This window comes from Heterodontus francisci, chromosome 9 (genome assembly GCF_036365525.1).
Source record: "Heterodontus francisci isolate sHetFra1 chromosome 9, sHetFra1.hap1, whole genome shotgun sequence".
Lineage (NCBI taxonomy): Eukaryota > Metazoa > Chordata > Chondrichthyes > Heterodontiformes > Heterodontidae > Heterodontus > Heterodontus francisci.
In genome coordinates, this window is record NC_090379.1 from 99,007,520 (window position 1) to 99,032,561 (window position 25,042).

The window sequence follows — 25,042 nt, forward strand, 5'->3', positions numbered from 1 at the left end:
CTGGGCCCCAACAAGAACTGCAAGACCTAACTTCAATCAAAGACTTTACATCCAATCCAAAACCAGTAACTGAATTCCAGCTATTACTTCAAATCTTTCCCCTTCTTTCTCCTCCTCTGTCACTATTTGCTTGTGTGTTTATCGCATATGCATGCTAGTGTGGTTGTGTCATGTATTTTTAGTAGTTTTAACTGAATTAGAGTTTTAAGATTAATAAACCTACACCTTTCTTGTTTAAATTTGAGAAATCCTGACTGGTTGATTTCTTTGCAATCGCAATTAGAGAGCAGTGAGCAAGGAATCACTGAGGGGAAGCTAAAAACAAGGTCTTTTAAAAATTAAACCTTGTTACAGCCAAACCAAGAAAAGGTTGAGAGGGGCGCCCTAGAGCCCTGGTCGTAACGGTGTAGAGGGAGCTTTACTTTGTATCTAACCCATGCTGTACCTGCTCTGGAAGTGTTTAATGGGACTGTGTAGAGGGAGCTTTGCTTTGTATCTAACCCATGCTATATTAGGCAGGCTACCTGACCAAATGTAGTGTGAATGTTACAATGCCTCCCTATCCTTTCATGGTAAAACTGGCAAATATAGACAGAGGAGGAGAAAGAAGGGGAAACGTTTGAAGTAATAGCTGGAGGTCAGTTACTGGTTTTGGATTGGATGTAAAGTCGTTGATTGAAGTTAGGGCTTGCAGTCCTCTTTGGGGCCCAGTGCACACTTTCAAACTTGTTTTGCTGGTCTTCTGCCTTGAGGCGTAAGTTACTTCTGTGGGAACTTTGTGTGTGTGGGAGAGAGAGAGCAAAAGATGCTCTCTTCTTGAAGTTCAGCTGCAGTTTCTTCCAAAACTGTTCCGTGTTGCTGAGATTGAACACGCATTGTATGTGAAGAGAATGAGCCTTCACTCTTGTTTCCAACCCAGACTGGTTGTAACTCAGATATACTTTCGAAAAGCTTAATATTAACAATGTTCCAGGTCTGTCTTGCACCTGCTCCCTCTTTGCTGTGACATGTTTGCAGGTCTTTTCTGATCCATCCTTGTTCTCATGTTTCTCTTTAGGAGCGAGGTGGGATTTTAGCACAAATTAAAAACCAGAAGGTTCAAGATATCCTGGCCTTTTACCTTAGTCAGTTAGAGAATACAAATGAGGTTACCGACCCAGACTTCGAAACACGCAACTTCTGGATTGGTGAGCTGTTGGGTTTATCACATCATTTCCTGTCCATTGATTATCTCTGTGCCAGCTTCCTTCTACTCTGTGTGTTACAGTAACTGTACTCTCCAGTGTGAGAGAGCTGGATTAACATCAGTAGAGATACAGTCAGTAACAGAGGGTGCTGGGGGAGGGGTTACTGAGTGTCAGTGTGAGGGAACTGGATTAACATCAGTAAATATACAGTCAGTAACACAGGGAATGGTTACTCAGTGGGCTGGATAAAGCTTCTGCTGATTTATTTGCTTGAAGATAATTTGCTCTTTTGACTGCTTTCAGGCTTGACATATAAAACATCAAAGGATGCCTTCCGTTGGGACACCGGGGAACTTCCCACCTTTTACAGTTTTGCGTTTGGACAGCCAGATAATCAGGGGTAAGCCATGGAGTCGGCCTCACCAGCTGGACCAGATAAGTATAAGATCAAGAAATAGGAGCAGGAATAGGCTATTTGGCCCCAAATTTATATAAGATTTATATATGCAATTTAATAAGATCTTGGCTGATCTGATTGTGGCCTTAGCTCCACTTTCCTGCCTGCTCCCCATAATGCTTGACTCTTGTCAATAAAAATCTGTCTAACTCAGCCTTGAATATATTCAGTGAATCAGCCACTGCTCTATCAGGTGGAGAATTTCAAACACTAGCGACCCTCTAAGAGAAGAAATTCCTCCTCATACAAAGAACAAAGAACAGTACAGCACAGGAACAGGCCATTCGGCCCTCCAAGCCTGCGCCGATCTTGATGCCTGCCTAAACTAAAACCTTCTGCACTTCCGGGGTCTGTATCCCTCTATTCCCATCCTATTTATGTATTTGTCAAGATGCCTCTTAAACGTCTCTATGGTACCTGCTTCCACCACCTGCCCCGGCAAGAAGTTCCAGGCACTCACCACCCTCTGTGTAAAAAACTTGCCTCGCACATCCCCTCTAAACTTTGCCCCTCTCATCTTAAACCTATGTCCCTAGTAACTGACTCTTCCACCCTGGGAAAAAGCTTCTGACTATCCACTCTGTCCATGCTGCTTATAACTTTGTAAACCTCTATCATGACGCCTCCTCCACCTCCGTCATTCCAGTGAAAACAATCCGAGTTTATCCAACCTCTCCTCATAGCTAATGCCCTCCAGACCAGGCAACATCCTGGTAAACCTCTTCTGTACCCTCTCCAAAGCCTCCACGTCCTTCTGGTAGTGTGGCGACCAGAATTGCACGCAATATTCTAAGTGTGGCCTAACTAAAGTTCAGTACAGCTGCAGCATGACTTGCCTATTTTTATACTCTATGCCCCGACCGATGAAGGCAAGCATGCCGTATGCCTTCTTGACTACCTTATCCACCTGCGTTGCCACTTTCAGTGACCTGTGGACCTGTACGCCCAGATCTCTCTGCCTGTCAATACTCCTAAGGGTTCTGCCATTTACTGTATACTTCCCACCTGCATTAGACCTTCCAAAATGCATTACCTCACATTTGTCCGGATTAAACTCCATCTGCCATTTCTCCGCCCAAGTCTCCAACCGATCTATATCCTGCTGTATCCTCTGACAATCCTCATCACTGTTCGCAACTCCACCAACCTTTGTGTCGTCCGCAAACTTACTAATCAGACCAGCTACATTTTCCTCCAAATCATTTATCTATACTATAAACAGCAAAGCTCCCAACACTGATCCCTGCGGAACACCACTAGTCACATCCCTCCATTCAGAAAAGCACCCTTCCACTGCTACCCTCTGTCTTCTATGACCGAGCCAGTTCTGTATCCATCTTGCCAGCTCCCCTCTGATCCCATATGAGTTCACCTTTTGTATCAGTCTGCCATGAGGGACCTTGTCAAAGGCTTTACTAAAGTCCATATAGATAACATCCACTGCCCTTCCTTCATCAATCATCTTCGTCACTTCCTCAAAAAACTCAATCAAATTAGTGAGACATGACCTCCCCTTCACAAAACCATGCTGCCTCTCGCTAATAAGTCCATTTGTTTCCAAATGGGAGTAAATCCTGTCCCAAAGAACCCTCTCTAATAATTTCCCTACCACTGACGTAAGGCTCACCGGCCTGCAATTTCCTGGATTATCCTTGCCACCCTTCTTAAACAAAGGAACAACATTGGCTATTCTCCAGTCCTCTGGGACCTCACCTGTAGCCAATGAGGATGCAAAGATTTCTGTCAAGGCCCCAGCAATTTCTTCCCCTGCCTCCCTCAGTATTCTGGGGTAGATTCCATCAGGCCCTGGGGACTTATCTACCTTAATGCTTTGCAAGACACCCAACACCTCCTCCGTTTAGATAATGAGATGACTGAGACTATCTACACTCCCTTCCCTAGACTCATCATCCACCAAGTCCTTCTCCTTGGTGAATACTGATGCAAAGTACTCATTTAGTACCTCGTCCATTTCCTCTGGCTCCACACATAGATTCCCTTCTCTGTCCTTGAGTGGGCCAACCCTTTCCCTGGTTACCCTCTTGCTCTTTATATACGTATAAAAAGCCTTGGGAAATTCCTTCATCCTGTTTGCCAATGGCTTCTCATAACCCCTTTTAGCCCTCCTGACTCCTTGCTTAAGTTCCTTCCTACTGTCTTTATATTCATCTCCTTCTTAAATGGGAGACCCCTTATTTTTAACCTATGCCCCCTAGTTCTACATTCCCCCATGAGGAGAAACATCTTACGAACATACGAACTAGGAGCAGGAGTAGGCCATTCAGCCCCTCGAGCCTGCTCTGCCATTCTGTAAGATCGCTCTGTTTCTGGACTCAACTCCACTTTCCTGCCTACCCCCGATACCCTTTGACTCCCTTGTTTGTTAAGAATCTGTCTACCTCTGCTTCCAGGGAAGAGAGTTCCAGACTCATGACCCTCTGAGAGAAAAAATTTCTCCTCATCTCTGTCTTAAATCGGAGACTCCTTATTTTTAAACTTTGTCCCTTAGTTCTAGTCTCTCCCACAAGGAGAAACATCCTTTCAACATCCACCCTGTCAAGTCCCCTCAGGATCTTGCATGTCTCAATCAGATCACTGCTCATCCTTCTGAACTCCAATGAATACAGACCTAACCTAGCCACAGGGCGGCACAGTGGCGCACTGGTTAGCACCGCAGCCTCACAGCTCCAGGGACCCGGGTTCAATTCTGGGTACTGCCTGTGCGGAGTTTGCAAGTTCTCCCTGTGACCGTGTGGGTTTCCGCTGGGTGCTCCGGTTTCCTCCCACTGCCAAAGACTTGCAGGTGACAGGTAAATTGGCCATTGTAAATTGCCCTAGTGTAGGTAGGTGGTAGGGAGTATGGGATTACTGTAGAGTTAGTATAAATGGGTGGTTGTTGGTCAGCACAGACTTGGTGGGCAGAAGGGCCTGTTTCAGTGCTGTATCTCTAAATAAATAAAAACCTTTCCTCATAAGATTACCTTCTCATCTCAGGAATCAGTCAAGTAAACCTCTCTGAACTGCTTCCAATGCAATTGTACCTTTTCTTAAGTAAGGAGACCAAAACTGTACAGAGCACTCTAGATTTGGTCTCACCAATGCCCTGTGCAACTGTAGCAAAACATCTCTACTTTTATATTCCATTTCCTTTGCAATAAATGACAACATTGCATCTGCCTTCTTAATCACTTGCTGTACCTGCATAATAACTTTTTGTGTTTCGTGTACTAGGACACCTCTGCATCTCAGAGTTCTGCAATTTCTCTCCATTTAAATAATATGTTGCTTTTCTATTTTTCTGGCCAAAGTGGACAAGTTCACACTTTCCCACATTATTCTCCATCTACCAAATCTTTGCCCACTCACTTAACCTATCTGTATCCCTTTGCAGGCTCCTTATATCCTCTTAACGCTCCTACCTATCTTTGTCTTATCAGCAAATTTAGCAACCATACATTGTGTACCTTCATCCAAATCATTGATATAGATAGTAAATACTTGAGGCCCCAGCACTGATTCCTGTGGCACTCCACTAGTTACATCTTGCCAACCTGAAAACGAACCATTTATGCCGACTCTCTCTTTCCTGTTAGCTAACCAATCCTCTATTCATGCTAATATGTCACCCCCTACACCATGGGCTCTTATTTTGTTTCGTAAGCATTGATGTGGCACCTTGTCACATGCCCTCTGGAAATCCAAGTACATCACAGCCACAGGTTCCCCTTTATCCACGTTGCTTATTACTTCCTCAAAGAACTCTAATAAATTAATCAAACACGATTTCCCTTTCACAAAACCATGTTGACTCTGCCTGATTGCACTGAGATTTTCTAAATGACCTGCTGTAACCTCCTTAATAATAGATTCCAGCATTTTCCTTATGACAAATGTTAAGCTAACTGGCCTGTAATTTCCTGCTTTTTGTCTTCCTCCTTTCCTAAATAGTGGAGTTCCATTTGCTACTTTCCAATCTGATGGGACCTTTCCAGAATCTAGGGAATTTTGGAAAATTAAAACCAATGCATCCACTTCTTTTAAGACCCTCAGACGAAGTCCATCAGGACCTGGGGACTTGTCAGCTTTTAGTTCCAATTGCTTTCTCAGTACCCTTTCCCTGGTGATGGCAATTGTTTTCAGTTCCTCCCCCCTTTCAACTCCTGATTCACTGTTATTTCTGGGATGTTATTTGTTTTTTTTTTGTTTTGTGGAATGTGGGCTGCACTGGCCAGGCCAGCATTTATTGCCCATCCCTAATTGCCCTTGAACTGAGTGGCTTGCTGGGCCATTTCAGAGGCATTTTTAAGAGTCAGCCACATTTCTGTGGATCTGGAGTTGCATGTAGGCCAGACTGGTGAGAATGGCAGATTTCCTTCCCGAAAAGAAGGACATTAGTGAACCAGATGGGTTTTTAGAACAATCGACAATAGTTTTCATGGTCACAATTAGACTAGCTTTTAATTCCAGATTTATTAATTGAATTCAAATTTTAACCATTTGTCATGGTGGGACTCGAACCCATGTCCCCAGAGCAATAGTCTAGGCACTGGATTACTAATTTTGTGACATTATTACTATGCCACTGCCTCCCCAGTGTATCCTCTACAGTGAAGACAGGTGCAAAGAATCTGTTCAATTCCTCTGTCATTTTCTTATTTTCCATTAGTAACTCCCCAGACTCACTCTGTAGAGGACCAACACTCACTTTACTTATTCTTTTCTTTTTTACATACATGTAGAAACTCTTACTATCCATTTTTATATTTCTAGCTAGCTTTTTCGCATACTCTAATTTCTCTCTCATTGTTCTTTTAGTCATTCTTTGCTGTTTTTTATATTCTTTTCAGTCTTCTGACCTGCTACCACTCTTTGCTGAATTGTACGCTTTTTCTTTCAATTTGATACTATCTTTAACTTCCTTAGTTAGCCATGGATTACCATCCATGTCCTTACCCTGGAGTCTTTCTTTCTCACTGGAATGTATCTTTGCTGAGTGTTATGAAATATCTCCTTAAATGTCTGCCACTGCACCTCTACTGACCTTTCACTTAACCTCATTTGCCAGTTTACTTTAGCCAGCTCAATCATGTTGTGATCACTGCACCTAGGCACTAATTAATCCTGTCTTGTTACACATTACCAGATCTAGACACTGTAATTTTGTACATTTTGTACATTCTGTCCCTTCCTGCCATGATCTGATTATTATTTCCCTTATTGCCTTGTTCTTTCTCTTAAATTTATCATACCTTATCTCAGTTGATCCCTCGCTCCCCTCCAATATTTAGTTCAAAGCCCTCTCTACCACCCTAGTTATACAACTTGCCAGAACACTGGTTCCAGCATGGTTCAGGTGAAGACATTCCCAACAGTACAGCTCCCACTTTCCCCCAGTACTGGTGCCAGTGCCCCATGAATCAAAACCCATTTCTCCCACATCAATCTTTGAGCCATGCATTTAACTCTCTAATCTTATTTACCCTATTCCAATTTGCTCATGGCTCAGGTAATAATCCAGCTAAATTAAAAAGCAGAATCTCAAAGATAATAATCCAGAGATTATTACCTTTGAGATTCTGCTTTCTAATTTTGCCCCTTGCTGCTCATACTCTCTATGCAGAGCCTCTTTCCTAGTCCTGTCTATGTCGTTAGTACCCATGTGGACCACGACAACCGGATCCTCCACCCTCCCACTGCAAGTTCCTCTCCAGACCCGAGCAGATGTCCTGAACCCTGGCACTGGGCAGGCAACACAGCTGGATTTGCGCTCTTGGCTGCAGAGAACGATATCTATCCCACTGACTATACTGTCCCCTACTACCACTACTTTCCTGTTTATTCCTCCCTCTTGAATGGCTTCCTGTACCATGGTACCATGGTCAGTTTGCTCATCCACCCTGCAGTCCCCGCTCTCATCCATACAAGCATAGAGAACCTCAAACCTGTTGGACAATTGCAATGGCTGAGGCTTCTCCATTTCTGCCTTCTCGATCCACTTACCTGCCTTACTTGCAATCACATCCTCCTGTCCCTGACCACTGACCAAATCAAAAGACCCTATCCTATGGAATGTGACTGCCTTCTGGAACAAAGTGTCCAGGTAACTTTCACTCTCCCTAAGGCATTGCAGTGTCTCTAGCTCGGCCTTCTGCTGATCAACTCTGAGCCGAAGCTCCTTTCAGCGTCTACCCTGTCAAACCCCCTCAGAATCTTATATGCTTCAATAAGATCTCCACTCATTCTTCTAAAGTCCAATGAGTATAGGCCCAACCTGTTCAACCTTTCCTCATAAGACAACCCCTTCATCCCAGGAATCAGCCTAGTGAACCTTCTCTGAACTACTTCCAATACAAGTATGTCCCTCCTTAAATAAGCTGACCAAAACTGTACACAGTACTCTAGGTGCAGTCCCACCAATGCCCTGTAAAGTTGTAGCAAGACTTTCCTACTTTTATAGTCCAACCTCCTTGCAATAAACGCTAATATTCCATTTGCCTTGTTAATTACTTGCTGTACTTGCATGCTGACTTTTTGTGATTCATGTACAAGGACACCCAGATCTCTGCACCGCAGCATTCTGCAGTCTCTCTCCATTTAAATAATATTCTGCTTTTCTATTCTTCCTGCAAAACTGGACAACCTCACATTTTCCTACATTATACTCCATCTGCCAAATTTTTTCCCACTCACTTAACCTTCCTATATCCTTTTGTAGACTCTCTGTGTCCTGCTCACGGCTTGCTTCCGACCTATCTTCATATTGTCAACAAATTTGGCTACAATATAGTCAGCCCTTTCATTTCAGTCATTAATATAGATTGTAAATAGTTGAGGCCCCAGCACCGATCCCTGTGGCACTCCACTAGTTAAAATTTGCCATCCTGAAAATGGCCCATTTATCCCAACTCTCTGTTTCCCTGTTAGTTAGCCAGTCCCCTACCCATGCTAATATATTACCCCCAGCACCGAGAGCTCTTGTGTCATAACCTTTTATGTGGCACCTTATCGAATGCCTTTTGGAAATCTAAATACACGACATCTACTGGTTTCCCTTTATCTGCCCTGCTTGCTACATCCTTAAAGACCTCTAATAAACTTGTCAAACACAATTTCCCTTTCACAATACCATGTTGACTCAGCCTGATTGTATTGTGATTTTCTAGATGTCCTACTGCTACTTCTTTAATAATGGATTCCAGCATTTTCCCCAATGAGAGATATTTGGCTAACTGGGCTGCTTTCCTGCTTTCTGTCTCCCTCCTTTCTTAAACAGAGGTGTTACATTTGCGGTTTTCCAATCCACTGGGACCTATCTCGAATCTAGGGAATTTTGGAAGATTACAACCAATGCATCCACTATCTCAGCAGCCACTTTTTTTAAGACCCTCGGATGCAGGACATCAGGTCCAAGGGACTTGTCAGACTTTAGTCTCATTAGTCTTCCCATTACTTTTCCTCTAGTGATAGTGATTGTTTTAAGTTCCTCCCTCCCTTTTGCCTCTGATTTTCTACTATTCTTGGGATGCTTTTTGTGTCTTCTACTGTGAAGACCAATACAAAACACTTGTTAAAAGTCTCTGCCATTTCCTTGTTTCCCATTATTAATTCCCCAGTCTCACCCTCTAAGGAACCAGTGCTCACTTTAGTTATTCTTCTCTTTTTATATATTTGTAGAAGCTTTTACTGTCTGTTTTTATATTTCTTGCTAGTTTATTCTCATACTCCAATTTATTCCTCTATTTTTTTTCAGTCATTCTCTGCTGGTTTCTAAAAATTTCCCAATCTTCAGGCTACCACTAATTTTCGCAGCATTGTACATCTTTTCTTTCAATTTGATACAACCCTTAATTTCTTTAGTTAGCCACAGATGGTGCATCCTTCTGGTAGAGTCTTTCTTCCTCAATGGAATATATCTTTGTTGACAGTTATGAAATGTCTCCTTAAATGTCTGTACTGCTTCTCTATCATCTTACTTTTTAACCTATTTTCCCAGTCTACTTTAGCCAACTCTGCCTTCATACCCTTGTAACTGCCTTTATTAGTTAAAGACACTAGTTATGAACCCAAATTTCTCTCCCTCGAACTGAGCATGAAATTCTATTATGTTATGATCACTCCTGCTTATATGATCCTTTACTATGAGGTCTTTAATTAATTCTGTATCATTATGCATTACCAGGTTCAAAATAGCCTGATCCCTGGTAGGTTCTAGAACATATTGTTTTAAGAAACTGTCCCTAATACACTCTAGTTACTCATTCTCAAGGCTACCTTAGCCAATTTGATTTGTCCAATCGATGTGAAGATTAAAATCACCCACATTTAGTGAAGTACCTGTCTTGCAAGCCCCAATATTTCTTGACAGAAACTCTGTCCTACTTTGAAGCTACTGTTACAGGGCCTATAAACTGTTCCCATCAGTGACTTTGTTCCTTTGCTGCTTCTTAATTTTCACCCAAACTGATTCTACGTCTTGATTTTCTGAACCAAGATCATTTCTCACTATTGTACTGATCTCATCCTTTATTAACAGAGCTACCCGACCACCTTTTCCTTTCCTCCTGTCCTTCTGAAATGTCAAATACCCTTGAATATTTAGCTCCCAGCCTTGGTCACCTTGCAACCATGTCTCTGTAATGTCTATCTATCATACTCATTTATTTCAATTTGTGCTATTAATTCATCCATCTTGTTACAGATGCTACGTGAATTCAGATAAATAGCCTTTAATTCTGTCTTTTTAGCATTTTTGTCTACTCTGACCTTTATTTATTTATTTAGAGATACAGCACTGAAACAGGCCCTTCAGCCCACCGAGTCTGTGCTGACCAACAACCACCCATTTATACTAATCCTACATTAATCCCATATTCTCTACCACATCCCCACTATTCTCTTACCACTTAGCTACAGTAGGGGTAAATTACAATGGCCAATTTACCTATCAACCTGCAAGTCTTTTGGAGGTGGGAGGAAACCGGAGCACCCGGAGGAAACCCACGCGGTCACAGGGAGAACTTGCAAACTCCGCACAGGCAGTACCCAGAACTGAACCCGGGTTGCTGGAGCTGTGAGGCTGCGGTGCTAACCACTGCGCCACTGTGCCGCCCGTGCACTGGTGCACTCTTATGTTTGTACATGCTATCCCTTCCTGTCACACTTTGGTTCTCATTACCTGTATCATTACCCTGCACTAGTTCCTTGTCCTTTCTCTTTAACTTTCCAAATCCCCGCTCATGTGAACCACCACCACCCCCCCTCAATTCCCCCCCAACCACTATTTGGTTTAAAGCCCTTTCTAACCTCTCTACTGCCCTACGATTTGCCAGGACACTGGTCCCAGCATGGTTCAGGTGAAGGCCATCCCAACGGTACAGTTCTCTCTTTCCCCAGTACTGGGGCCAGTGTCCCAAGAAGCAAAACTCATTTCTCCCATACCAGTCTTTGAGCCTTGCATTCAACTGTCTAATCTCATTTACCCTATGCAAATTGGCTAGTGGCTGAGGTAGCAATCTAGAGATAATTACCTTTGTGGTTCTGCTTTTTAATTTAGCCCCTAGCTGCTTATAATCCCTCAGCAGAACCTGTTTCTTTGTCCTACCTATGTGGTGGTTTCTATGTGGACCACGACAACAGGATCCTTCCCCTCCCACCCCAAGTTCCTCTCCAGCCCTGAGGAGATGTCCTTAACCCTGGCACCGGGCAAGCATCACAGCCTTTGGGACTCACGCTCTCGGCTGCAGAGAACAGTATCTATTCCCCTAACTAAACTGTCCCCTACTACAACAACATTCCTTTTTAACTTCCCCGACTTGTATGGTCCACTGCACCAAGGTGCTGTGTTCAGTTTGCTCATCCTCCGTGCACTCCCTGCTCCCATCCACAGAAACTGCAAGAACATTGAACCTGTTGGACAATTGCAGGGGCTGAGGCTCCTCCAGTGCTACCTTCTAGATCCCCATACCTACCTCATTTGCAGTCATACCTTCTTGACCTTGACCACAGACTAAATCTGAAGTACCTAGCCTAAGGGTTGTGACTGCTTGCTGGAACTAAGTATCCAGGTAACCTTTTTCCTCCCTGATGGATCGCAGTACCTGAAGCTCAGACTCCAGCTCATCAACTCTGAGCCGAAGTTCCTCAAGCTGCAGACATTCACTGCAGATGTGGTTGTCATTGTTCACACTGGTGTCCGCCAGCTCCCACATGCTACAGCTGCTACACATCACCTGCCCTGCCATCTTTACTGTCTTTTATTTAACAAATTAGATTTAGAAATATCCCTCAACAATTATCTGTAGTTATATCAATTGGTTCAACTAGTTAAGCTATAAATTTAATGCAATACTTATATCTACCCAGTGCCAGTTTAAACTACTGCCCTCACTTAGAGAGCAAAAAAATGCTTAAACCACACCAACTACTCACCTGCCTGCTCACCTGATTAATGCTTCCGGGCTCTCATGTCTGGCTGCTGGCCTCTGGCTCGCTTTCTCAGACCTCTTCTTTATTGTAAAAGGTCAGAACGGCACCTCCTCCCTCACTGCACCGAACTCCTTCACTCATCAAATTCCCAACTCACACTGTCTCGAGCTGCATTCAGTCACAAGCTGCTGCCTTCATATCTGCTCACACCATTGACACTGGAGTCGTTCAGTGAGGATGCGTGAGGGTGGAAGAAGTTAGTTTTATGACAGGGACAGTGCCCCTGTACACAGTATGTACAATAAAGGGACAGTGCCCCTGTACACCGTATGTACAATAAAGGGACAGTGGCCCTGTACACAGTATTTACAATAAAGGGACAGGGAACTTTACACAGTATTTACAGTAATGGGACCATGCCCCTGTACACAGTATTTACAGTAATGGGACAGGGATCTTTACACAGTATTTACAGTAATGGGACAGTGCCCCTGAACACAGTATTTACAATAATGGAGCTGTGCACATATACACAGTATGTACAGTAATGAAGCAGTGCTCCTGTACACAGTATTTACAATAAAGGGACAGGGATCTTTACACAGTATTTACAGTAATGGGACAGTGCCCCTGAACACAGTATTTACAATAATGGGACCGTGCCCCTGAACAAAGTATTTACAATAATGGAGCAGTGCCCCTGTACACAGTATTTACAATAAAGGGACAGGGATCTTTACACAGTATTTACAGTAATGGGACAGTGCCCCTGAACACAGTATTTACAATAATGGGACCGTGCCCCTGAACAAAGTATTTACAGTAATGAAGCAGTGCCCCTGTACACTTTATTTACAGTAATGAAGCAGTGCCCCTGTACACAGTATTTACAGTAATGGGACAGTGCCCCAGTACACAGTATTTACAGTAATGAAGCAGTGCCCCTGTACACAGTATTTACAGTAATGGGACAGTGCCCCGGTACACAGTATTTACAGTAATGAAGCAGTGCCCCTGTACACAGTATTTACAGTAATGGGACAGTGTCCCGGTATGCTGTATGTACAGTAATGGAGCTGTGCACCAGTACGCAGAATTTACAATAAAGGGACAGGGATCTTTACACAGTATTTACATTAAAGGGACAATGCCCCTGTATACAGTATTTACAGTAATGAGACAGTGCCCCCGCACACAGTATTTTCTGTGATGGGAGCAGTGCCCCTGTACACAGTATTCACAGTAATGAGACAGTCAGTGCCCCTATACACAGCATGCAATAGACGTGCCTAAACGATCGTACAACCAACGGATCAGATCTAAGCTCTGCACTCCTGCCACATCCAGTCATGAATGGGTGCTGGACAATGAAACGACTAACAGGAGGTTGAGGCTCCTCAAATATCCGCTCCTCAACGATGGGGGAGCCCAGCAGATCAGTGCAAAAGAGATGGCTGAAGTATTTGCATCTACTGAGTGAGTGATCCATCTTGGCCTCCTCCTGAGGTCCCCAGTATCATAGATTCCAGTCTTCAGCCAATCCAATTCACTCCATGTGATATCAGGAAATGGCTGAAGGCACTGGATACTGCAAAGGGTATGGGCTCTGACAACGCTTCAGAAATTGTACTGAAGACTTGCGCTCCCAAGCTAGCCACGCCCCTAGCCAAGCTGTTCCTGTACAGCTACAACACTGGCATCTACCCGGCAAGAGCTGGATAACATCCAGGCTTAGGCTGATAAGTGGCAAATAACATTCGCACCACACAAATGCCAGGCAATGACTATCTCAAACAAGAAAGAATCTAACCATCTTCCCGTGATGTTCAATGGCATTACCATTGCTGAATGCCCCCACTATCGACATTCTGGGGGTTACCATTGACCAGAAACTGAACTGGACCAGCTACATTAATGCTGTGGCTACAAGAGCAGGTCAGAGGCTGGGAATTCTGCAGTGGGTAACTCACCTCCTGTCTCCCCATTGCCTGACCAGCATCTTCAAAGCACAAGTCAGGAGTGTGTTGGAATACTCTCCACTTGCCTGGATGGATGCAGCTCCAACAACACTCAAGAAGCTCGACACCATCCAGGGCAAAGCTGCCTGCTTGATTGGCACCTTCAACATTCACTCCCTTCACTCTTGCTACACAGTGGCAACAGTGTGTACCATTTACAAGATGCACTGCAGCAACGCACCAAAGCTCTTTCGACAGCACCTTCCAAACCCGGGACCTCTACCACCTAGAAGGACAAGGGCAGCAGAATCATGGGAACACCACCACTTGCAAGTTCCCCTCCAAGTCACACACCATCCTGACTTGGAACTGCATCATCATTCTTTCACTGTCTCTGGGTCAAAATCCTAGAACTCTCTTCCTAACAGCATTGTTGGTGTAACTACCTACACCCCAAGGACTGCAGCGGTTCAAGAAAGCAGCTCACCACCATCTTCTCAAGGGCAATTAGGGATGGGCAATAAATGCTGACTTAGCCAGTGACACACATCCCATGACCGAATGAAATAAAGGGACAGTGCCTCTGTTCACAGTATTTACAGTAAAGGGACAGTGCCTCTGTTCACAGTATTTACAGTAAAGGGACAGTGCCCCTGTGCAGTGTCCCTATACACAGTATTTACAGTAACGGGAGCACGTCCCTGTGCATAGTATTTACAGTAAAGGGACAGGGATCTTTACACAGTGTTTGCAGTAATGGAACAGGGCTCCTGTACACATTACAGTAATTGGATGGGACATATGCACAATGTATTACCCACAGTTTATCATGATTCCACTCATTGGACTTTCTTTTGATTTTAACAGTTTTGGAAACTGTGTTGAGTTGCAAGTCTCAAGTGCTTTTAATTGGAACGACCAGCGTTGCAAGACTCGCAACAGATACATCTGCCAGTTCAGTGAGTATCGTCTCTTACTGCCGAGGTGGGCCACATACTGGTTTGGTATGTGAGGAAGTAACTAAGCAATGTCTGGTGCTAGTAATGAGCTGTCGCGAGCCCAATGCACTGAAGGCAGTTCCCTGTACAATCAGACTTGAACACTTGAGGCTTCAGATGGGTCCAACCAGCACCCAGCTACCTAAACCTGCTCATTAAGGCTTGTTTTGTGAGTTTGGAGCCTAATGCCCTCCAGTTGCTAAGCAAAAGGCCACTTTAGTGACATAGATAATGAAGGTGACACATACTACTGGGACACCTTCATTTCTTGTCTCAGTTGTTGTCAGTTTTGGCCCTCACTGGCTAAATAATGGTGCTTAAAATGTGGGGCCCCCTGTTGCCGATAAACCTGACTGTCGACTGTTGTGGCACACCCTTGTCTATGAGTCAGTAGCTGACCCTGCAATATGTTCAAAGGCATGTCCAGCGCCCCATGAGTCGTGACCCAAGCACATTAGCCCTTTATGTATCTCAGTAATGTCAGTGGTGGGTACTGTGGAACACTGCATTAATTTCATTGCTGAGATGTGGTATTAGCTCAGTGTTAACCATGGCTCAGTGGGTAGCAGTTTTGCCTTTTAGGCAGAAGGTTGTGAGTTCATATCCCACTCTAGAGACTTGAGTACAAAATCCAGGCTGACACTTCCAGTGTCAGTACTGAGGGAGTGCTGCACTGTTGGAGCTGCCATCTTTCAGATGAGACATTAAACCGAGGCTGCATCTGCCTTCTTGAGGGTTTGTAAAATATCCCATGGCACCCAATGAGCCAAGGATGACACTGTACTTGAGATAGAAGGGGATGCGGACTAACTGTCATGTATACAGCCCCACCTGGATGACTGAATGATGCAGAAGGAGAGCAGTCTTAACAAGCAATGAATGTAATCAGGTAATCTCTTCTGTCTCCAGGTGAGAAGCACGTTGCACAGTGGGCATGACCGGAGAAGTCAAATGTGTTCTGTGGAGCAAGCTGAACCAACCTTCGCTTTGTAACTGAACTGAACTAACCACTACAGTAGTTTAGTATCTGGGATCGTAGGCACTGAATCACAATGAAAGCCAGGTTCAGTTTTGTGACAGATTAACATTGTTCTGGCCATCCTGAGGTGAGCAGGTATTGAAGCCACTGTGTTATAACAGGACCCCTTTATTCTGTGCAAGAGACAAGGGGAAGAAAAATTATACTCGAGGTCCTGGAGTTCTAATGATCAAGGAAACAGGTTTGGTTCAAAGGTTAGTGGGTCTGTAGTCTTGACCTCGGTGGCAACCTAAATAGAGCAGTCTCAAAGGCCATAATCCCAATCGTGCTCACTCTCTGGAATACATCACCACTGAATGCTGGGATGGGGCTCAGTGTGTACGATTCCCTTCATGGCTAGCTCTTGGGCCACACTGGGGCAGTTCTCCAGATGCTTCCCCCAGAGGGAGCAGGAATAATAAACATGCTATGTTGGCAGACAGATTGATTTTAGATAGGTCCCTTCACTTGCTTTGGGATTATAACCATGCCTTCCCATTGCATCGTTTTCCTGAGATGGGAACAGCATTAAATCCTAAACTCAAGGGACAGCAAGACTGTGTGTATGTTAGTGGGGGGAGAAGGGGTGGTGTTGGGGGCGGTGTGGGGAATGACATTTAAAGGGGGGTGCAACACGCTTCCCCCTCCCCCTCCCCTCCCAACTGCATTATAACTACCACTGGTTTGGAGGCACCAAACTACAGACCCACTGCTTAGAATTGGTGCTAACGCATTGAACTGTATAAAGGGGCAGTGCTACGACCAGAGAACAAGAATGCAGCAAACCATTATTGACTAAGCTAAACAAGACTCTATGCAGTGTAATCAGCTCTACTTAAACCACGCCTGTTTAAATGTCAAATACATACATTAAAAAAGTTATTTAAATAATTTGTTTGACATTAGAAATGATACAACTGAGTAGAAATTCACAACGCAGAAGTCCTATTAGTTTCCACCAAAGAACTCTGACACTGAAGTGTCTTTCCGTGGCAGTATGGATGACCGCCTGTTCAAGGGCCTCCCATTGGTAGGACCAGGAAAGGCCCACTCGCATCAACGAGCACATCACATTTTCCTCAGTCATTCCCAGAATACCTGCCTTCACTTCCAGACCCCTTTTCCTATCTCTTTCCAGAATTGTGCTTAATAGTCTCTTAAACCCATTTAGAACATCTGATTAATGGCCTCAAGATGAAGATGCTAAAATTTGCATCTGACTGGCATTTTTCTTCCAAAATCCAATTAGGCCACCTGAAAGTATTAGCAAGTCCAAATTCCTAGACCCATCACCCCTGTGCTCGCTGACCTACATTGGCTCCCAATGTCTGAAATGGAGCGTCCCTGGGTGCTGCCATTCCTTGTTTGTTGACGACAGTGTAAGTGTAACCAGATATTTTCTGGTGACATTGTATCTCAAACTGCATTGGAAAATTCCTACTATCACTGTATTGTGATTTTATTTATTTTAAAATGAAACCCTTCTTTAGCTTGTCCTGAAACTTTTGGCTTGTTTCCTGGGTGCCAGTCTGAGTGGTGGCAGACAGTTTGAGGCTCGACTCTGGAAGGGCAGCATTACACAGAAGGTTACAGTGCAGAAACAGGCCATTCATCCCAACTGGTCCATGCTGGTGTTTATGCTCCACTCAATCCTCCACCCACCTTACTTCATCTAATCCTATCTATGTATCTCTCTATTCCTTTCTCCCTGATGTACATTTCTAGCTTCCTCTTAAATGCATCGATGCTATTTTCTTCAATTACTCCTTGTTGTCGTGAGTTCCACATCCTAACCACTCTCTGGGTGAAGTAGTTTCTCCTAAATTCCTTATTGGATTCATTAGTGACTATCTTATATTTATGACCTCTAGTTTTGTATTCTCCACAAGTGGAGGTATCTTCCTTGCAATTACCGTATCAAACCCCTTCACAAATTTAAACACTCTCTCAGGTTACCCTTCAGCCTTCTATATTCTACAGAAAAGAGCCCCTGCCTGCTCAGTCTATCCACATTATAGCCTCTCAGTTCTGGTATCATCCTTGTAAATCGGTTTTTGCACCTTCTGCAGTGCCTTTATATCCTTTTTGTAATATGGAGACCAGAACTGTGTACAGTAGCCTTAAATCTAAACAAGGTTCTATAACATAAATGCTCTGCTTTTCAATTCTAGTTTGCTAGAAATGAACCCTATGCTTTGTTTGTATTTTCATGGCCTTATTAACCTAAATTGCTACATTTAGTGATTTGTGAATATGTGCCCTATATCTAAGCCCAATGCTGTCAGTCACCTGATGCAGGACAACCACTGTTGTGCATTGCCAAAACTGCTGTTCCTCCATACACCATTGGCTCCTGAACGCCTTCGATACTGAGGGCCATGCTCCAGTCCCTTCAGGTGTGGACCCCGAGAATGCATGTTGGAGCACTATTTGACTATGGATAACCAACACGCAGAGCCTGACATCAACGCATGACTGTAGGATGGGGAGGGGGGGTGGTCACTGGATAGAGATCGTTGTGGGGGGTGGGAGCAGTGTGCAGTGGAGGTATGGAACCCCGACTCTTTTTCCCTCACGCCCAAGCCCAGGGGAACATTTTAAAACCCCAAATACTATCCCAAATGGATCAGCTGACTCAGTACCAACTAGAGATTGAAGCTGGGGCCTCCCCAATCTGTGTGGCTCAGTACTCTTTACCCACTAGGCCATTGAAGGTGCAAAACCGCTGTTTATGAATCGCACATCTGACATACAGCCAATCCTTGGGCATTGTTTGAGACTAGTAACATGCTCCATGGTTGAATAACCTACAGGACATTCACTGTTCAGGCTGCATCACCTGTTCAGTCTTCATGTGCATCTGTGTCTGTGTATGTTGCAATGTGTGTGTGCACGTGTGGAAATTGATAATGTGTGCACATTTGTACACACAGTGGTTAGCACCGCAGCCTCACAGCTCCAGCGACCCAGGTTCAATTCTGGGTACTGCCTGTGGGGAGTTTGCAAGTTCTCCCTCTGACCACGTGGGTTTTCGCCGGGTGCTCCGGTTTCCTCCCACAGCCAAAGACTTGCAGGTTGATAGTTGAATTGGCCATTGTAAATTGCCCCCAGTATAGGTAGGTGGTAGGGGAATTGAGGGAAGGTGGGGATGTGAGAGGGTAATGGGATTAATGTAGGATTAGTATAAATGGGTGGTTGATGGTCGGCACAGACTCGGTGGGCCGAAGGGCCTGTTTCAGTGCTGTATCTCTAAATAGATAAAAAAATAAATGCTTGTGTTTGTGTGCGTGCCTGTGTCCATGTGCACATGTGTGTGTACCTTTGTGTCTTGACAGTGAGTGTTGGACACCTCCCTCAAGTTGGGGGACATCATAGAATCATGAAATGGTTACAGCACAGAAGGAGGCCATTCAGCCTGTTGTGTCCATACCGGCTTTCTGCAAGAGCAACTCAGCTAGTCCCACTACCCTGCCTTTTCCCTGTAGCCCTGCAAATCTTTTCTATTCAGCTACTTGTCCAATTCCCTTTTGAAAGCCACGATTGAATCTGCCTCCACCACACTCTCAGGAAGTGTGCTGCAGATTGTAATCATTCGCTGTGTGAACATGTTTTTCCTCATATTGCCATTGGTTAATTTGCCATTCACCTTATATCAATGTCATCTGGTTCTCGAATGTTCCACCAATGGGAACAGTTTCTCTCTATCGACTCTGTCTGGACCCCTCATGATTTTGAACACCTCTATCAAATCTCCTCTTAATCTTCTCTTCTCTGAGGAGAACAGCCTCAGCTTCTCCAATATAGCTACGTAATTGAAATTCCTCCTCCCCGGAACCACTCTCGTAACTCTTTTCTGCACCCCCTTAAAATCCTTCCCATCCTTCCTAAAGTGTGCTGCCCAGAATTGGACACAATGCTCCAGTTGAAGCCGAATCAGTGTTTTATACAGGTTCATCATAACTTCCTTGCTTTTGTACTCCATGCTTCTCTTTATAAAACTCAGGATCCCTTTTGCATTTTTAATCACTTTTTCAAACCTGCCCTGCCACCTTCAATCATTTGTGCACATATACCCCCAGGTCTTTCTGTTTCTGCACCCACTTTAGAATTGTACCCTTTATTTTATATTGCCTCTGTTTGTTTTCCTACCAAAATATATAAATACACACTTTTCTGCATTAAATTTCATCTGCTATTGTCCACCCATTCCACCAGCCTGTTGATGTCCTCTTGAAGTCTATCACTATCTTCCTGACGGTTCACTATACTTACGGGTTTTGTGTCATCTGCAGATTTTGAAACTGTGTCCTGTACACCCAACTGAAGGCCTGCTCGGGTCTGTAAAACAAAAACCTAACCCGAGCCCGACAGAACCACATCAGACCCGAGCCCGACCCGGCCCGAGTCATTCCATTTTTTCCCATGCCCGACCCAACCCGACCCGACCATCAGTTAACTTACCTTCCATTTTTCACTTACTTGCTGATCTGCACAAGGGTAAAATAATGGTTACAAAACCATCTTTCTGGTCCAGAAATTAAATTACCAGTGGAGCCACTTACCTGTGATAGAGCGTGTCCAACCCGGCCCGACACGAGCCCGAATGCCGGACCCGGTAGTGCAACCCGACCCGACCCGAACCCGACACGTCATTGGGTCCCTTCGGGTCGGGTAGCAAGCCTTTATACTCAAGTCTAGGTCATTAATATATATCAAGAAAAGCAGTGGTCTTGGTACCGACGCTTGGGAACCCCACGTATACCCTCCTCCAGCCCGAAAACCAACGTTCACCTCTACTTTCTGTTTCCAGTCACTCCGTAAACTTCATATTCATGCTGCTACTATCCCATTTATTTCATGGGCTCTAACTTTGATGACAAACCTGTTATGTGGTATTTATCAAACGCTTTTTTGGAAGTCTATTTACACCACATAAGCTGCATTATCCTCATCAACCCTCCCTGTTACCTCATCAAAAAACTCAATCAACTTAGTTAAATAGGATGGGCCTTTAAAAATCCATGCTGCCTTTTCTTAATTAATCCGTACACTTGTCCAAGTGGCTGTTAAGTTTGCCCCAGATTGTAATTTCCAGGAGCTTTCCCACCACTGAGGTTAAACTGGCTGGCCTGTAGTTGCTGGGTTTATCCTTACACCCATTTTTGAAGAAGGGTGTAACATGTGCAATTTTCCAGTCTCTTCTGGCACCACCCCTGTAACTAAGGAGGATTAGAAGATTAGGGCCAGTGCTTCTGCAATTTCCACCCTTAGTTCCCTCAGTATCCTTGCATGCATCTCATCCAGCCCCGGTGTTGAACTTACTTTAAGTACAGCCAGCCATTCCAATAGTTCTTTATCAATTTTTAGACCATCCAGTTTTTCAACTACCTTCTCTCACTATAACTTTGGCAGCATCTTTTTCTTTGGTAAAGACAGATGCAAAGGGGAGGAGGGAAGGAGGGCCTGGACCTGGGGGAGGAGGGCCTGGTCGAGTGGGGGTGGGGAGGGCCTGGAGTAGGGGGATCCTGGTTGGGAAGGCTGAGTTAGAGAGATTTTTGATCTACAAGGGAGCCAAGGGTTAAGGGGAATAAGCTGGAAAGTACTGAGGCCACAATCAGATCAGTCATGATCTTTTTGAATGTCGAAGTAGGCTTGATTGGCCGAATGGTCCACTCCTGCTCCCATTTCTTATGATTTACGATTTAGTACCTCAGCTATGCCCCATGCCTCCATGCGTAAATCCCCTTTTTGGTTCCTGATTGGTCCCGCCCATCCTCTTGCTACCCTTTTACTACTTATCTGCTTAGAGAAGTCTTTTGGATTCCCTTTTATGTTAGCTGCCAGTCTCTTCTCATACTCTCTCTTTGCCTGTCTTATTACCTTTCCATTTTCCCTCTGAACGTCCTATATTCCACTTGGTTCTCACCTGTATTATCAACTAGACATCTGTCATACATCCCCTTTTTCTGCGTGATCTTACTCTCTAAATTTTTCATCATTCAGGGAGCTCTGGCTTTTCTTGCCTTACCTTTCCCCCTCAGGGAATGCACCTCTACTGTACCCAAATCATCTCTGCTGGCAGCCCATTATTCCGCTAAAGTTTTGCTTGCCAATTATTGATTCCTATTACGACCAGGTGAGAAAGAGATCTAGGGTTCCCTTTCAGCCTTCACCTGATCTTACTGTAACAGGGTTGTATTTTTAAACACAATGTGTTTTTAGCTCCCTCTTGGTGAATCCTTGTTCACTGCTTTCCAATTATAAGGCAAAGAAACGAGCACAAATAGGCTTTCTTAGGTCTCCTAACTTTCCAAAGAAAGTCTCAGACAGACAGACCTCATGGTCATCTGCCTGCAGTGCTAATTCAGTCTTCTCTGGGGGAGCTGGTTTGATCATGGCCTGATTCACTACACATTCAGGGAAACTGCAGGGAATCGTCTCCTGCCACGGCCCTGTCTCTCTGATCTCCTGCGGTCTTTCTTTCACTATTGGGGAGGCTACCACCTTCACCCCCGCCAGATCATTACCTAGGATCAGGTCTCAGCTGGCCATTATAGCTGCCTTGCCAGTTTCTGAAAAGACACAAAAATTCCTCCACATCAAATTTTGGGATGAGATGAGCTAGTTTTAACAATTCTGTTCCCAGCCCTGAATTACGCTGCTCCATATTGGCCATGCTTTCACTGCTTCAGTCGGGAGCAGTCAGCTTTCCTGCCAGTTCAAACAGTCTCTACAATTTAAGATTCCCCAAAATGGCCAGCAGGGTAGTCATGTGACTGGTATAACCACTTCTGGCTTTGTGTATTGGGTGGGTCAGGGAATGGTCCTTTGTCTACAAATACTGTCTGTTAATATGCAAAAATGTCTTTCCAGCCAGGGGCTTGGCAACCCCTAGTAAGAGGCCTTCTCTTCTTCCCAGCAATAATTTGAAATTTAATATCCATGTGGCAAAGTTAATATGCCTCATTCTTGGCAGGTGGGGGGCCTGCATGACAATTCCAGTTTACTTGGTCCAGATCCATTCTCATCCCACTGAAATTGACCCTCCCTCAATTCATGATTTTTACTCTGGATTACTTCATGTCCTTTTCCATAGCCAACCTAAACTTATAATATTATGATCACTGTTCCCTAAATGATCCCCTACCGACACTTGATGCATTTGACCCACAACATTCCCCAGAACCACATCAGGCAATGCCTCCATCCTCGTTGGGCTGGAAACATACTACTCGTGAAAATTCTCCTGAACACACTTCAAAACTCTTCCCCCTGTCTGCCCTTTACACTATTACTTTCCCAGTCTATATTAAGATAATTAAAGTCCCCCAATATCCCTGCACTATAGTTTTTGCAACTCTCTGTAATTTCCCTGCAAATTTTCTCCTCTATCTTTCCCTCTAGTTGATGGCTTTTAGAATACACCCAGTAGTGTAATGGTACCTCTATTGTTTCTTAAATCTAATCAAATAGATTCTGTCCTTGACCTTTCCAGGACATCCTCTCTCTCCAGCACTGTAATATTCTCCTTAATTAATACTGCCACCCCTCCTCCTATCTTCCCTTCCCTATCTTTCCTAAACATCTTGTATCCAGGAATATTTAGTACCCAGTCTTGCTGTTTTTTGAGCCAGGTCTCTGTTATCACCACAATATCATATTTCTATGTCGTTATCTGCGTCTGCAGCTCACTAACCTTATTTAGCACACTCCATGCGTTCACATAAATGCTCTGTAAACCTAATTTACACCTTCTTGCATTCCCTCTTATTCTGAACTCACCTAATACCTTGCTATTTCTTAATCTGTCTCTCTCAATTCTTTGTGCACCTTGTTTCTCCTTTCTAATGTTACATCCTGGTTCCCATTCCCCAGTCCAAGTTAGGTTAAAGCCTCCCCAACAGCTTGAGTAAACCATCCTGTGCCGACATTGGTCTCAGCTCTGTTGAGGTGCAACCCGTCCAGCCTGTATTGGTCCCACCTCCCCTAGAACCGGTTCCAATGTCCCAGCCCTCCCTCTTGCCCCATCTCTCCAGCCATGCATTTATCTGCTCTTTTCTCCTATTTATATACTCACTAGCGCGTGGTACCGGAATTAAACCAGAGATTACTACTTCCGAGGTTCTGCTTGCTAGTTTCTTTCCTAGTTCCCTAAAATCTGTCTGCAAGACCTCACCCCTCTTTCTACCTATGTCATTGGTACCAATATGGACCACGACTGCTGGCTGTTCATCCTCCCCCCACCACCACAAAATGCTCTGCAGCTGCTAAGTGACATCCCTGAACTTGCCAACATACCATCCTGGATTCAAGTGTGCAGCCACAGATACATCTATCTGTTCCCGTGACTACAGAATCCCCCATCACTATTGCTTTCCCAATCTTCCTCCTGCCCCCCTGTACAGCTGAGCTATCCATGCTGTCGTGGATTTAGCTTTGACTGCACTCGCCAGACGAAAGATAAGTCTCACCAGTATTCAGAACAAATTATTGGTTGGAGAGGAAGATGCACTCGGGGAACTCCTGTACTACCTGCCTGGTCCACTTTGACAGCCTGGCGGTCACCCATTCCCTCTCTGTCTGCCTAGCTTTAAGCTGCAGGATGACCACATCTATAAACATGCCATTCATGTAGCTCTCAGCCTTGCAAATGCACTGCAGTGATGCCAGCTGCTGCTCAAGATCCAAAACCCAGAGCTCGAGCTCCTCCTGTTGATGACACTTCATGCAAATATGTTTGTCCAAGATACAGGAAGTACAGAAAGCCTATGCTGTGTGAAATGTTCTCTCCTAGTGTGGTACGAAGCCCAACACATAGAGCAGGAAGTTCCCAGGCCTCATCCCCGGCCTCTGCTGAGTTCACTGCTCTCACCTTGTGCTGTATTAAGCCACACAAAGAGCACAAGAGGATGCTAGGCTCCATCTCTGACAGTTGCTGCGTGAGCTGCTTTTACCTGGTGTGGTACTAATCGCCAATCCCAGAGCAGGAAGATTCCAGG

The 25,042-nt window shown here is 44.5% G+C and overlaps 1 protein-coding gene across 1 annotated transcript in view; it reads left to right on the forward strand.

Moving 5' to 3' along the window:
* Positions 1-18,514, forward strand: part of LOC137373932 (C-type lectin domain family 18 member A-like) — a 108,269-nt gene extending 89,755 nt beyond the window's left edge. The window contains exons 9-12 of the mRNA XM_068039581.1: positions 1,058-1,187; positions 1,491-1,587; positions 14,895-14,986; positions 15,935-18,514. Of these exons, the coding sequence (XP_067895682.1) occupies positions 1,058-1,187; positions 1,491-1,587; positions 14,895-14,986; positions 15,935-15,963 (348 nt within the window). The 3' untranslated portion in view covers positions 15,964-18,514. The remainder of the gene's footprint in view (positions 1-1,057; positions 1,188-1,490; positions 1,588-14,894; positions 14,987-15,934) is intronic.
* The last annotated feature ends 6,528 nt before the right edge of the window (positions 18,515-25,042 follow it).